This window comes from Loxodonta africana, chromosome 11 (assembly GCF_030014295.1).
Source record: "Loxodonta africana isolate mLoxAfr1 chromosome 11, mLoxAfr1.hap2, whole genome shotgun sequence".
Classification (NCBI taxonomy): domain Eukaryota; kingdom Metazoa; phylum Chordata; class Mammalia; order Proboscidea; family Elephantidae; genus Loxodonta; species Loxodonta africana.
Genome location: NC_087352.1, coordinates 24,366,447 through 24,381,703, shown reverse-complemented (window position 1 = coordinate 24,381,703; position 15,257 = coordinate 24,366,447). Strand labels below are relative to the sequence as shown.

The window sequence follows — 15,257 nt, the reverse complement described above, 5'->3', positions numbered from 1 at the left end:
CCTGCGGGGGTATGGGTGGGTGGGGGATCGGGAGCTGGGTGGGGGTCGGGGCCAGGAGCGCCCCCTCCCCACGGAGCCCCCCTCCCGCCCCACAGTACCCACCTTCTCCGTGGATGTTGGGTACTGACATCCAGAAGCCCCCCAAGGGGAAATGGCACACACCGCCCTTCGACCCTCGCTTCCCCAACCAAAACCAGACCCGTAACTGCTACCAGAACTTCTTGGGTAAGAGCGGTCTCAGGGGCCGGGTTAGAGGAGAGAGACGAGGGCAGGCCGGGAGGGGCGAGCCCCACCCGGAGACCGACCGGGAGAGACTCCCGACCGGCGGCAGGGGTCGTGGGTTGACAGACCGTTGGGGTGGAGGGCGGGTACAAGCGAGCTCAGGAGGGGCGGGGCCAAGAATGGAGAGGGATGGCCTGGAGCAGAGGGGCGGGGCTAAAGAGGCGGAGAGGAGCCTGGATTGGCTTGGCAAGACCCGGAGTGGAGGAACTTGATGTGTGGGCGGGGCCTGGACTGAGGAGGCGTGGCTGTGCCGGGAGGGAAGGGAGAAGGGCGCGTTTCGAGGCCAGGAGTTGAGGAGCGTGGTGTGAAGGGGCGCAGCCTGGATGAGGGGGCGGGGCTGGGCCCGGAGGGAGTGGGGAGGGGCGGGGCAGGACCTGGAGTGATGGAGCGTGTGTGGAGAGGTGGGGCCTGGGGCGAGGGGGCGGGGCCAGGCCCGGAGGGAGGTGCAAAGGTGAGTGGTGAGGACGGAGGAGAGGCGGGGCCTAGAGTGGGGGCGGGCCCGGGCCCTGAGAAGGCGGGGCTGGCTGCGTGATACCACTCGCCGCCCCGCCCCGCAGACTACCACCGCTGCTTGAAGAGGATGAACCGGCGCGGGAAGAGCACGCAGCCCTGCGAGTACTATTTCCGCGTGTACCACTCGCTGTGCCCCATCAGTTGGGTGAGGAGGCGAGAGGGGGACGGAGGGAGAAAGGGTGGAGGGCTTCGGCCACGGCTAAGGCCGCTTCCCATCCCTCCCTCCCCAGGTACAGCGCTGGAATCAACAGATCAAAGAGGGTACTTTTGCGGGCAAAATCTGACTGCCCGAGCCCGGCTTCTGAGGGTCCAGCCCCAGCGACCCCATTCCTCAAGTGTCCCAGCGACCGCGACCCGGCCCCCATCTCTGAGTCACAAATAAAGTGATAATGTTGCTAATGTTTCTGTTTAATGTCTCCCCAGGATGGATGAGGGATTCTCTGTCTAGAGGGTCTCAGCGCACCCTGGGGCGAACCAGCATGTTCTGGTAATGGTCGGGGTTACTGCTCCATCAGGCCTGGGGTGGGGGAAGGGGAGTCTTTCTGTGGTAGGAATAAGTGAAGGTCCCTTTCCTGGTCCAGACAGACAGGGGACCACTTTTCCTGGCAGCCCCCTTCTGCTCCCAGGCTCCCCACCAAATGGCTCCAGGGTTTTCCTGTCTTTCAATCCCCACACCTACCTGTCTCTCAAGTCATCTCCTCATCCCCATCCCCACCGCTCAGCTGCCTCCCCTTGAGCTTGGACCATCCTCAGCCTCCCTCCTGGCTTACTCTTCTCCCCATTCCTCAGTCCATCCCTGTCTCTGACCCTGAGGGTTTTCTGTGCACCAAGACTGGGTCTTGGATTCTCCAACCTGAAAGGGGAGGGTTGGATTGGACAGTGTTATGGGTTGAACTGTGTTCCCTGGTACCTGTGAACATGACCTTGTTTGGAAATAGGATGTTTGAAGGTGTTGTCAGTTAACATGAGTTCATACTGGAGTAGGGTGGGCCCTAACCCTATATGAGTGGTGTCCTTATAAAAGAGAAGAGCCATAGAGGAAGGACATCATGTGAAGATACATCTACAAGCCAAGGAACACCTGGGGCTACCAGGAGCCAGAAGAGACAAGGTAGGTGTCTTGGTCATCTAGTGCTGCTATAACAGAAATACCACAAGTGAATGGCTTTACAAAGAGAAATTTATTCTCTCATAGTCTAGTAGGCTACAAGTCCAAATTCAGGGCATCAGCTCCAAAAAACCAGTTGCTGTCGAGTCGATTCCGACTCATAGTGACCCTAAAGAACAGAGTAGAACTGTGGCTCTGGAGGAAGGTCCTTGTCATCAATCTTCCCTTGGTCTAGGAGCTTCTCCACACAGGAACCTCAGGTCCAAAGGACGCGCTCTGCTCCCTGCATGCTTTCTTGGCGGTATGAGGTCTCCCTGTCTCTCTGCTCTCTTGTCTTTTTTATATCTCAAAAGAGATCGGCGTAAGACACTGTCTAATTTTGTAGGTCTCATCAATATAACTGCCACTAGTGCATCTCATTAACATCATAGCAATAGCATTTACAACACATAGGGAAATCACATCAGATGACAAAATGGTAGACAATCATACAATACTCAAAGTCATGACCTAGCCAAGTTGACACATATTTTTTGAGGACATAATTCAATCCATGACAGTAGGATTCTCTACTAGAGACCAGAGAGGGCGTGACGCTGCTGACCCCTGACTTCAGACTTCCAGCCTCCAGAGTGTGAATTTCTGTTCTTGTAAACCATCCAGCTTGTTATTTTGTTACGGCAGCCACAGGACACTCATATGGTTTCTGCCTGTGTGCCATGGGCTATTTGTCACTGCCGGTAGTGGTGGTCTACCTGAGGCAGTCTCTTGGGGCACCGTTCAACCCTGGGGTCCAAAGATGGTGGTGTTCTTATTGTGTGCAGTTGAGTCAATTTCGACTCCTAGAGACCACATGTGACAGAGCAGAACTGCTCCATAGGGTTTCCGATGCTGTAATCTTTATGCAGGAGCCCTAGTGGCACATTGGTTAAATGCTCAGCCACTAATGGAAAGGTCGGTGGTTTGAACCCACCAGCCACTCTGCAGGAGAAAGATGTGGCCATCTGCTTCTGTAAAGATTACAGCCTTGGAAACCCTGTGGGGCACTTCTACTCTGTCCTGTAGGGTTGCTCTAAGTCAGAATTGACTCAGTGGCAATGGTTTGGGTTTGGTTTGGATTCTATGGGAGCAGATTGCCAGGTCTTTCTCCCAAAGAGCTGCTGGTGGATTTGAACCACCAACCTTTTGGTTAGCAGCTAAGTGTCTAACCACTGTACCACCAGGGGTCCCTTGGGTCCAGAGGTAGGTATTCGTAATGATGACCCCTTGCTGGATAACCCTGGACGAGCCTCTTGACCTCTGTGGACCTCAGTTTCCCTCCCCATGATCAGGGCTAGGGCTCAGTCCCGCCCTGCCCAGCGATGGCCCATTCACTCCCATTCACTCCCTGCCCTTTCCGCCCCACCAGCGACCGCCGCCCCCAAGACATGATTATCTCCCGATGACTCCACTTCAGGGACCTTGGTCTCCCATGCCCCTTCTGATCATGATTGGACAGATGGGTGTGGCTAAGGGCACAGGGTGTAGACTCAGCCAGAAGGGGGCTGGCAGCTGCAGGAGGGGGTGGCATTGGGTCACGGCTTTGGCCTCATTCCCAGAGCCTCAGGGCAAGGCCAGCCTGGTGAAGGAAGAAGGCCAGCCCTCTGTGCCACATGGGGAAGGTGTTTGAGCCATGGAACGAGGCTAACAGTGACATCATGCAGGTAGCATCCTGAGCACAGGGCCCAACTTCGGCCTGCCACTGGACCTCATCAAGCACCAGTCACCAGTCAGCCCCCTCCCAGCCTTCCTCCTTCTTTCCTTCTTGACCCAGACCTCACCGTCCTCCCCATCATTGTGTGACTAATTCCGGGTCTCATTCCAGAATATTCTTAAAACTCCTGGCCTCTGCTACAGCCATTACTGCCTTCCCAATCCTGGCCCGGGGCAGGGCCTGAATTTGCCTCACCTCCAACCTGGTGGACGGGCATCTGCATGAAGTCATGGCCCCAAACTCGGCTGGATCTGAGCATCTCTCACTGCCAGCGTCCACAACTACGACAAACAGGGGCTGTGGTCCTAACACACTGTCTCTCAGGAGCCCCCCATGTCAGAGGGAACTGAGTCCCTGAACTGACAATCCCTGCCGCTCCAGCCTCCTCCTCTGCCCGGTTCCTTTGATCCTCCTTGATTTCGTTCCCCCGCATCTGCAGTCTCTGTCTCAGCACCAGTGCCTTCCCCTCAGCCTACCGACAGGTTTCAGACAAAACCAACAGGATTTTGTAGATTTTTGTATAAAAATTTTTTTTTTCTCTTTGAAAGGAATGAAACCTGTGAAAGTGGGAACCTGTGTAAGGTGGAAACCTGTCGGAGAAGGAAAACTCAAATATTTTCCACTAATAGTGACAGAAAGGAGCGCTGGTGGTGCAGTGGTTAAGAGCTATGGCTACTAACCAAAAGGCTCGCAGTTCAAATCCACCAGCCACTCCTTGGAAACCCTACGGGGCAGTTCTACTCTATCCTATAGGTTCGCTAGGAGTTGGAATCGACTCAATGACAATGGTTTTTTTTTTTTTGTTTAATAGTGATAAAAAAAAGTGGTAAAACTGCACTCTGTCAAAGGCAGAAAACTTTTGAGACCTGGGAAAACAAAGGTAGTCCCTTCGAGGTCCAGCTCTCACAGGTTTCACTGTATGTAAACAAATTTTAAAGTAAAAAAGAGATCCCTGCTCTGAGGGTCTCCTCTCTCCATGCCCTGTTGGCCTTTCTGTCATCTTCCGCTTTTTGTTGGTTCTCCACCAGGGCCCCCAAGAGGGCTTCCGGACACACAGCCAGACCTTGTTGCCCTCCAGGATGGCCCTTTCCAAGGCCTGCCATCCCTGCAGCCTACCCATGGAAGTGTGTGTGGCCTGTGAGGCCTCCAGAGAAAAACGTCTGTGAGATGCTTAGCGTGGTGCTTGGCACAGTACATTGTTCGTTGTTATTACCACCTGAAAAATGGGGTTCCTGCAAGAGTTAAATGATGGCAAAATTAAGCCACTGAATCGCCTGTATGAGACTGAACAGTCCACAATTACTTTAAAACAAAGATAAGAAGGGGACAGGGAAACTAAGTGAACAGAAACAGAACAACCAGAATGGAAATAAATGACAGTGTTCACACGTGAAGAATGTAACCAATGTCACTGAATAACTTGTGTAGAAAGTGTTGCATGGGAACCTAAACTGGTGTGCAAACCTTCACTGAAAACACAATATTAAAAAAAAAATTGAGAGATTGAGTCTGACCTAGAGAAATGAGATTCACTACCTGGTCTCTTCTAGAGGTTGGGCCCCTAAGATGGCTCAACAGGAGGGCATGTCACCAGGCCTGTGTGGAAAGCCAAGCCCCCCCGAGACCAGCGTCCTCTCCCCTCGACCCCGCTGGGGGGGCCGTTAGGCAGCCCATGCCCTACACTTCTCCATGTAGAGTGGGCCCCCACCTCCGAGGTGGTGTGTCCGTCTGACTTGAGAAGGGGGATCCAGTCCTGATGGGACTTTGGGCTCATTGCTCCGCCTTGCCGGACCTCAGTCACTTCATCTGAGAAATGGAGAATCACCTCCCACAGAGTTGGTGGGAGGCCACATGAGAGACTGTCAGATGTTTTTCATAAAATACCATTTGAACAATGATGTGATCCTTCATCTCCTTAAGGCCACGTACTGGGCAGCCTTCCCCAAGACTGTTATCTGGGCCCCACAGTAGCTTGGGGCCCCAAGCCGGTGCTGCCACCTCCTGCTGTCCTCAGCAAGGCTGAGTTCCCACCCTCCCAAATGACATCGTCTCAAAACACAGCACACTTCCAAAGGGGCAGTTTATAACAAGGTTTTAATAAAATAAAATAAAAAGTTCAAGTGCTTCCAATCCTCCAGCACACCCGGTTCTGGCATGGGGGAGGGGAGGGATGGGCACCCCAACACCCCAGTAGCACCAGGGATAGCACCATGAGAAAGACGAGGTCACACCCGGCCTCCCTGAGACCCTGGGGGTGGTGAAGAGGTCATGCCCCCTCCCACACCCCCTATTTTCCCCACCTCAGACAGCTGCAGGGTTGAGCACAAACCCACTCCCCTCATAGGGTCAGTGGCTAGGGAGTGCGACCCCCAAAGGGCTCCACCTCCTCCTGAGGCCTGGCTTCTGGGGGCACCGCATGGGGCAGCCCCGCCCCCTATGGCTTTGCTCCCTGGGGAGGGGTGACTGAGGCAGGAGTGGGGGTTGAGGGGAATGCCCCTTTTGTCCTGAAACAGGTGGGTGGGGGCAACAACGGCCAGGGCTCCCTGCTGGGCTAGGGGTGGCTCAGGGGTCAGCAGTCACAGAGGGTCAGGGATCAGATCCCTGGGGGTATCCAAACCAGCCCCCTTTCGGGGTCAGAGCTGTGCTGAGGTCAGGGTCAACACCCTCCCAGAGGCCTCAGGGCTCCTCCTTGAGGTCAATGGGTCCCCACGGACTTGCAGGCCAAGGAGAAAAATGGACAGAGGGTTCCTCATCACTCCGCCCCTTCCCTCCCCGTGGCCTTGCTGTCTGGCTTGTCAGGGCCCATCGCTGTTGACGTCCAGGTCGATTGAGCCGTGGCTCACCACCAGCCGCAGGCGCTTGGGTGGGGAGAAGGGTGCGAAGGCAAGTGCCTGCTTGGGGACGGGGCCAGGGCCTGGGGGCCCAGTAGGGGCAGCTGGGGGAGCTGGGGCCAGGCGGCTGAGGTCCACACGAACCACGTGAGGCAGCCCGTAGCGCCGGGCCCAGTGCCAGTCCTGCTGCAGGGCCCAGTGGGCACGGGGAAGACGGCCCAGGGCCACCCGTGCCTCCCCCCGCAGGCGGCAGAAGGGGCCACAGCCTCCCCATGGGTGTAGGGAGACACGGGCGGTGCGGAGGGTAGGGGGCACAGGGACCCGGCGAGGCCGGGGGCGACGACGTCTCCGGGGGCGTGCCCGGGACAGGGGCTGCAGCAGCCACTGGAGCCAGATGGGTGCCATAGTATCAGGGCGGGCAGTGAGGGGCTGGCAGACAGCTGTGGGGAACAAAAATCAAGACGGCAGAGGCGGGTCAGCTGCCAGGACAGGGCCCTCAAGACTCGCTCATCCTCCTGCTCTGGGTGCCACTATGCTCTTGGGGAGAGGACGTAATGGTGAACAGCATAAGTAGACAAGGAGGAAGGAAGGGTGTGATGCATGGAGGTGGGGCACAGTAAGGTGTAGGGGCATGGGGTACAGAAAGAAAGGAGATCTAGGGAGACGGGGCTGGCTAGGGGCAGAGACTGAGAGGAGGAAGGGATGAGAGGGGACCACGTGGTGGGTGGAGGGACTGCCAGCTGGCTGACCAGGTAGGCCCAGGTATACCCAGCCCTGCTCACCACAGAAGAGGTCACGGCGCAGTGGGGATCGGTGGGCACAGGCGCGCAGACCCCGTAGGCCCTGCCAGCCACTGTTGTCTTGGCCTTCCTGCAACCGCCGCTTGGTCTCACGGAGTTCATACTTGTCCAAGGCCCGCGGTGTGGGCAGCCTAGGCTCCTTGGGCTTCAGCCGGAAGGCCCCCTCACCTTTCCTGGGGGGACACAGGAGACAGGACAGAGTACGAGGCTAGGCACCCTCCCCATCCTTGAAGACCCAGACCCTGACCCCACTATGCCCCAACCACCCCACCTCTCACAGGTGTAGCATTCGCAGTGCTCATTCTTCTCCCCAAAAAAGCCGTCGCCATAGAAGCATGTCACCTCATCCCCGGGCTCGATGTCCCGCAGCACCTTCACGCAGGCTGCATTCCCATCTGCAGGTACAAACTGGGGGGCCACACCGCTCAGTGCCTTGCCTAGGAGACACTGCCCCTCTCCCTCACACCCCCAGCCCACTGAGGCCCTCAGAGGAGTCAGGCCCATCCTCTTGTACCCTTCCTTTCTTCCATATGCTCCTGGGTGACCTGCCCAGTGGTGGGTGGCAGGGTTTCCACCCTCCCTACGGGGTGGTGATCTGATCTAAACCCCTGGTGGGCACACTGAGCACTACCTCCTCCCCCCAAGTTCCCCAGATCCTGTCTCCTCTGGCACACCCTCATCTCTCTATCCCTGTCTGAGCTCTACCTCCCCAGCCCTGGTCCTGGCAGGTCAGGTAGATCTAGCCTGGTCTCTCCACTCTGGTGGAGAACCTGCCCCCTCCATGCTGATTCCAGCCCTGCCTTAGACCACTCTCTTGCCCTGGCCACCCGCCCCTCATGTCTGCTACTGCCTCTGCGTTCCCCATCTGGAAAGTGAGGTGACCACCATCTGTCCAACTGTCCATTCGTCCACTCAGACCCTACACACGCCTGGAAACCACCTGGCCCTGAGGTGAGCCAGCCACCACCTCTTGTCCACTGCACGTCCTGGCTCTGTCCCCTCCTCTCCGTCCCCACTGCCTAGGTGGGACCGGCCAAGCCAATGCCCCCTGCTTCTCTGATGGCCAGCCGGGACGAATACCTGCTCTGCCCCTTGCAGCGAGGCCCAGGGCAAGGAGAACACAGGTGGGTATGAAACAGCTTTGTGCAGTGAGAAGCACTGGAGATATGTGACCTCCCACAATCTCTTCAGGGAGCCCTGATGGCACAGTGCCTAAAGCTCTTGGTTGCTAACTGAAAGGTTGGTGGTTCAAACACACCAGTTACTTTGTGGGAGAAAGATTTGGTGACGTGCTTCTGTAAGAATTTACAGTCTTGGAAACCCTATGGGGCAGCTCTACCCTGTCCTATAGGGTCGCTATGAGTCAGAATCAACTTGATGACAAAGGGTTTGGGTTTTTACAACCTCATTCTCCCCAGCACCCCCTGCTTGGGGCCCCAGGTCTTACCTTACAGTTGGGTTTGCAGTCTGGAGCCAGCAGGGGATGGAATTTGGGGACAGAAGAGAGGAGAGAAATGAGGCTTATGAGGGGACACACGAGGGATGGCCCTTCCACCACCCTGCGCCTGCTGGTGAAGCTCACCGTGGTTGATGAAGGCTGCGGGGCCTAGCCACAGCTGCGCGCTACGCTTGCGGGTCGAGTACATGATGCTGAAGTCATTCTCCCCAGCCCTCAGCAGCCCCTCATCAGCCTCGCGTAGCTCCGCAATGCAGCCCACCAGCAGCTCCAGCTTCTCGTTCTTCTTCCTGAGACACCGGCTGTGAGCCACGCCTCCTGTCCATCCTCACTCAGGGACAGGGACAGAACGGGGCCTCCTTCTGGCAGAATCCAGGGACTGGGGCCAGCCACATGTATGAAGATTCCAAATCTGAAACCCCTCCCTGTTTCCTTCTCTCTCTCCACACATCCCTGTCCATCCATCCTTCTCCCCTGCCTGGACAGGTTCCCCTCCTCCAACCAGAAATGGACAGAGGACCCTCCTTCTGTTTCAGACCTTACTGGAGCTACCCTGCAAGGGATTCTCTCTGTCCTCTTCCACTCCCAGCACCCCAACCTGGACTGCGTCCGCTCCATCGCCCCCAGCGGCATCTTTCCGCCTAGGCTGAAACCTTGCTTCTGTGCACACTCTCCCCAAATCCCTGGATTGGCTTTGCAGCAATTCCCAACCACTGTGGTAAACAGCTGCAGAAGTGTCTAGGTATCCTCTGCCTACCACAATAGTTAGGCTGTAAACTCCACACGGTTAGGGCCAGTCTGTCCTGTTCCCTGTTCTGTTCCCAGTATCTGGCACACGGGAAGAGCTCAGGTGGGGAATAAGGAAAGAGGCTGCCCCAGGACCCTGGGCTTGCCTCTGGGGTTGCATCTCCCAGTAGGGTCATGGCGGGCATCAAGGGTCTTGACCTGGCCCCACCTCCTTCCCACAGTCCCTGGGGACCACCAGGTCCCCTCTCTGAGCAAAAAACAGTCTCTTCCCACATGGCCATGAACACGGTGTCTGCATGGCCTCCCCTCAGTGCCCCCACCTCATCCTTATCCTTCCCTCAGTGCTCCCACCTCTTCTCCCCCGTAGCACCCCCACTTCATCTTTATCTTTTCCTCAGTGCCCCCAGCTCCCCTTCTCCTCACCACCGCACCTCACCCTTGTCCTCCCATCAACGCCCCCACCTTCTTCCCTGAGTGCCCCCACCTCGTCCTCCCCTCAACACCCCATTTTTGTCCTCTTCCCCCTCTCAGTGTTCCCACCTCATTCATCTTCCTCCCCTCAGGGTCACCTCCTCCTCCTACCCTCAGCACCCCTACCTCATCCTGATTATCCCCTCAGCACCCCCATTTTGTCCTCTTTCCCCCCTCAGTGTTCCCACCTCATTCATCTTCCTCCCCTCAGGGTCACCTCCTCCTCCTACCCTCAGCGCCCCTACCTCATCCTGATTCTCCCCTCAGCGCCCCCATCTTGTCCTCATTCTCCTCCCCTCAGCGTCCCACCTCATTCAATTCCTCTTTCTCTCCCCCACCTCATCCTCGTCCTTCCCTCAGCGCCCCACCTTGTCCTCATCTCCTTGGTACGCCCATCTTATCCTCATCCTCCCCTTAGCACCCCTACTCCTTTCTCTTCCAGCGGGTGTTAGGCCTGGGACCCTCTTACCAAGAGCGTGTTGACACGATCTTGGCTCCATTGGTCTCCATGGAGTAGCGGGTGCAGGGCAGGATGGTGAAGCCACTTTCAGGCAGGAAGGCGCGGAGGTAGCGATAGATCTGAGGGGGGTGAGGGGGCGGGTGGGGTGAGGAGGCAGGGCTGGGATATCCATGGCCCTCTCTCCTGGGTGCTAATCCTGCTCTGTGTCCTAGTTTTGCTGTGTGGACTCACTTCCCCTCGCTGGGCCTCAGTTTCCTCATTTGTCACATGTGTCAAACAAAGAAGGTGGACTCCATCTCAGAGGGCCCCCCAACTCTCCTCTCCTAGGATTCTCTGAGCCTCACCTCAGATGGTCCGAGTGGCTAGGAACTCGGGGAGTGCCTGGGGCAGGCAGAGGGGCCAGGGCAGAGACGGGCCAGGGAAAAGGGAAGGGCACCCTCACGTGGGTCTTGAGGGCAGCCTCCTGCCGCGGGCCCCGGCTCTGGAAGTAGTGGGCCATCCAGCCTCCCAGCGTCAGGGCCCGATACGCAGCCTCCAGGTCCCGCTGCCTCAGGAAAGCCTCCAGCGCTGAGCGCAGGTGGTGCCGTCGCCGCAGGGGGGGCACGGGGCTGGGGGAGAGGGCACGCCTGGGTCCCAGGGCCTCGGCCTATGTCCCTCCTGGCCTTCCCGGCCCTGCCCCAGACCCCCAGAGAGAGCTGGGAGCTGAGTGAGGGGTGGGCTGAGGGTGGCAGTGGGTGGAGGGGCCAGATCCCTGACCCCTGGGCCCGCCCTCGACTGCAGGCCGCCTCACCTAACATTCATCTTGTGGGTGCGGAAACCGAGGTAGGGGTCAAGGACGAGGCTGGTGGCCAGGTCGTCGTTTTCACACAGCTCTCGGGCAGTCACTCTGTCCGGCCCCATTGTGTCCCACGGACCATGCTGCTGGTGGAGGGTGAAGGGCAGGTGATGACAGGGCAGAGGCAGCCAGCAGAGCCGGGGACTGGGGTGGGCTCAGCTCTGCACCTGCTGGGCCACTTGTGAGCTGGGTGCTCACTCTGGGGGGGCCTCAGTCTTCTCATGTACATAAAGGGGAGACAAGTAGCACTGAGTTCACAGGGCTATCTGTGAGGGTGAGACTGTGCAGTTCTGGATGCGAACCAAACTGAGGGTGGGAGCCTGAAAGTAAATGACCCAGTATCTGGCACTGGTGTTTTCATCTCCTCCTGCTTGGGACACAAACCCCCAAACATGCACCCCCATGTGTACACACAAAACCGGGCATCCTAACAAGTACACACTCACTCAGATCCCCGACGCGTGGTGACCCTCCCTTTCACGCGTACACACATGGACATGACACACATGTGCACACACACAGACATTACATACACAACCCCCACATACACACAGAGCCAGGTACCCTGAGAAGTGCACATGCAGATCCCCAACACTCTCCAAACCCTCCCCTGTGAGCAAACACAAGCATACACATACACGGATGTGACGCACATACACACACACATACAACACACAAATGGAGATGACACACACACAACCAAGTGTACACACACAGCCAGGCACTCTGAGAAGCACACACACAGATTCCCCGACACTCTCCTGACCTTCCCGTGTGCATGCGCACACATAAGCACATGCATGGACATGACAACGTTCACACACACACACCCCATGTGCACAGAGCCAGGCACCCAAACAAGTATACACTCACACAGACCCCGATACAACCTGACCACCACTATGTACTTTCCTAACCCTTCACTCACACACACTCCTGACCCCTTGGACACACACACGTGCAAACACACACAAGGACATGACACACACATCCTCCCCTTCCCGTGTGCAAGCATTGATTAACCTGAAGTCTGGGAGGTGGCAGTGGGGGAGGGGAGGAAGTGTTCCCCTCACTCCTCCCGCTCCCCTCCCCACCCGCCTGTGGGACTTGCCAGGAGGCTACGGGTGAAACCCCAGCAGCCCGGAGGGGGGTGGGGGAATGTGGAGGAGGCAGCCCAGCACCTGCTCCCTCTGCAGGGGTGGTGGTATGGGGGGGGCCTGGAGGACAAAAGGGGGGCAGAGAGAAAGGCAGTGCGGAGAGGCAAACCCAGGTCAAAAGAGAAGGTAGAATAAAGCTCATGAAGGGAGTGAGAAAAAGCCCTAAGGCTAATTGTGGGCAGCTGGGCACCCATGGGGGTGAGGGGCTTCGAGGAAGAGGAGGAGACAAGGACAGGCAACAGACTGGGGGGGATGCTGAGAGTGGGGAGTCGAGAAGGGTTGGGACAGGGGTCTAGAAGGGACTGGAAGATACCGGGGGAGGGAGTTAGGACAGAGCAGTCCGGAGTGGTGCGTGGGCAGACAAAATCTAGCCGGTGCAGAGGGGACTGGGGATGGCAGAAGAACTACACACAAGGCCGGGGGTGTAGTAGGAGGCATCTGGAGGCATGACAGAAGCCTGGGGAGGGCCGGGGGGTTCTGAGCAGGCCTGGGGGTCCACGATGAGGCTAAGTGAGGCAAAGAGGAGTTCATGAAAGCCGAGGAAGGGGAAGGGCCTTGGGCCAGGGGAAGGCAAAGGGGGGGCTGGAGGTCCAGGGAGGGTCCTGAGACGGGTCTGGAGTCCAAAAAGGGGCCTGGGGAAGGCCTGGGAGTTCAGGGAGGGATCTGGGCTGGCAGTGAAGGTTCAGGAAGGGCCTGAAGGTACAGGATGGGCTGTGGAAAGTCAGAGGACCTTAGGGGTCCAGGAAAAAGCCTGTAGAGTGTGAGGGGGGCCAGAGGAAGGTCCTGGGTGTTCCAGGGAGAGTTCTAGGAAGATACAACACGAGAAAGGCCCAGGAGCCAATATACAAAGGGGCTGGAGGCTGAAGGACGGGCCTGGGGGTTGAGGGAAGGGCCTGAAGAGTGAGAGAATGGACAAGGGAAGGGTCTAGGGGTCCAGGAAGAGGCCTGTAGAGTCGAAGGGGGCCCTAGGGGGTGCAGGGAGGGGACTGCGGAGTCACAGAGGGTCCGGGGGTACAAAGAGGGGCTTGGGGCGTAGGGAGGGGCCTAAAGAGTCAAAGTGGGTTTTAGGGGTCCAGGGAAGGGTCCAAGAGTGAAAAAAGGGGACTGAGGAAGGGCCAGAGGGTGCAGGGAGGAACCTGGAAAGTCAGCGAGGGTCTTGGGGTGCAGGAAGGGGCCTGGGGAAGGGCCAAACTCAGAGGGGAGGGCCTGGGGGTTCAAGAAGAGGCCTGGAGAGTCAGAGGAGTCCTGGGGAAAAGCCTGAGGGTGCTGGGAGAGGCCTGGGTCAGAAGCCACAGGGAAGGGGCCGGGGACACCGAGAGAAGCCTGGGCCGGGAGAGGTGAGGCGCCAGGACGCGAGGAGGGGCCGGGAGGGGTGAGGGACAGTCGGGGCTGGGGGCGACTGGGAGCCAAAGCGGCGCGGGGCGGGGGCTGTGAGGGGGCTCAGAGGTCTGGCCCCGCGCCGCCCTCACCCGCTTCTCCTCCTCCTCCTCCTCCTCCTCCTCCTCCTCCTCCTCAGGCGCCCGCGCCGCCGCCGCCACCACCTCCCACTGCCTCCTCCAGCTCTCGTCAGACACAGTCGCCGCGCCTCCAGTCTGCCCCGCCGGGCCCGCCCCGCCACTGCCTTCCCGAGCTCCTATTGGCCAAGGCCACCGCTCTTCATCAGTTGCTATGGAGCTCACGCCGCTCCTATTGGTCAAGGAACGCTATAGCCCTCCCTGCCCACCCCCCCCCGCCGGTGTCCCTATAAAGCCCCGCAACGCCCGCGCGGCCGTCAAGGGCCGCCAACTACTTCTATTGGGTCAAGCAGCTGTCCCTCTGCAGCTGCCATGGAGACGTATCCCTGCCTCCTCATCCGCCGGGGCCTGAAGTCGACGCCCTCATTGGCCGAAAGCTGTCGCTCCGGGTTAAATTCGGGTTGGGTCAGGTTATTCAGGTCTCAGAGGAAAGTGGGCGGGCTCGCTGGCTCCAGCACTCGTACATGATTGGTTGGCCTTGGACCAGCTCATCCTCCCATTGGCTAAGGCCTCCGCCCGTCACCGTAGAGTCGCGAGCTCCCTCTTTTCTTTCTCTGGTGAAACCTACGGCCGCAGGAGGGAGAAACAAGAGGCGGTGGAGGTGGGGCGGTCAAGGAGGTGAATGCGCGCGCACCTCCATCGTCCCGCCCAGCGAACCTGAGGTTGCCAAGGCGACAAAACTTTATTGACAACCTAGCTTAGCCTAGCCACACAGTACTTCTCACTCCCCCTCCCTCCCTCCCAGACAGCCCATTTCCCCCAAATATCCCGTTTAATTTTTGAAATATCCACAATAACTCTGTGGAGGCCTTTTCCTGATAGGAACGGGTCGGAAAGAGGGAGATTGAGAAGTGGGGGCTTTGAAGACTGCTCTGACTCACTGGGCGCTCCTCTGGGGCATCCACCTCCCCATTGGGCTCGCCCCTTCAGCTTCAATCCTAGAGGCAAACATAATTAGCAATTCATAATAATTACGCCTAGAATTATAAGCGCCACACGAAAGTAGAAGTCTTTGTTTTGTTCACTGCTGTATATCCTTGCGCTTAGAACAATACTTGCCACATAGTAGGGAGTTCATTAATACTTATTGGAAGAATAAATGAATGTATTCCTCCAATGGGGAGGAAGCTGATGATGTCGTTCTGTGATACTGAAGAAAGGGCTTGCCATCTTTGGGCCTCTGTTAAAAAAGGACCACACTAGTTTCATCTCTGAGGGACCCCTTCGGTAACACCTTCCCAGGTGTGCTGGCCCTGTGATTCCAACCCCCTACCCTTTGTTTTTACTGTTTTCTTCCCCATTAGGAGTAACCCTAGCTCCATTCCTCCCT

General features: G+C 57.7%; 2 protein-coding genes across 2 annotated transcripts; one reads left to right on the top strand and one right to left on the bottom strand.

The window, feature by feature from the left end:
- The first annotated feature begins 103 nt into the window (after positions 1 to 103).
- LOC100676021 (cytochrome c oxidase subunit 6B2) lies at positions 104 to 2,711 on the top strand. The gene is made up of 3 exons (XM_003406864.3): positions 104 to 225; positions 840 to 940; positions 1,026 to 2,711. The coding sequence occupies exons 1-3, from the start codon at positions 114 to 116 to the stop codon at positions 1,077 to 1,079; spliced, it is 267 nt and encodes an 88-aa protein (XP_003406912.1). The 5' UTR covers positions 104 to 113; the 3' UTR covers positions 1,080 to 2,711.
- Positions 2,712 to 5,732: 3,021 nt separating this feature from the next.
- Positions 5,733 to 13,935, bottom strand: KMT5C (lysine methyltransferase 5C). The gene is made up of 9 exons (XM_064294264.1): positions 13,883 to 13,935; positions 11,212 to 11,339; positions 10,864 to 11,029; positions 10,431 to 10,540; positions 8,870 to 9,033; positions 8,735 to 8,754; positions 7,559 to 7,695; positions 7,270 to 7,460; positions 5,733 to 6,927 (listed from the first exon to the last, which is right to left on the bottom strand). Exons 2-9 carry the CDS (start codon positions 11,319 to 11,321, stop codon positions 6,452 to 6,454), a joined length of 1,374 nt encoding a protein of 457 aa, XP_064150334.1. The 5' UTR covers positions 11,322 to 11,339; positions 13,883 to 13,935; the 3' UTR covers positions 5,733 to 6,451.
- Positions 13,936 to 15,257: the final 1,322 nt, after the last annotated feature.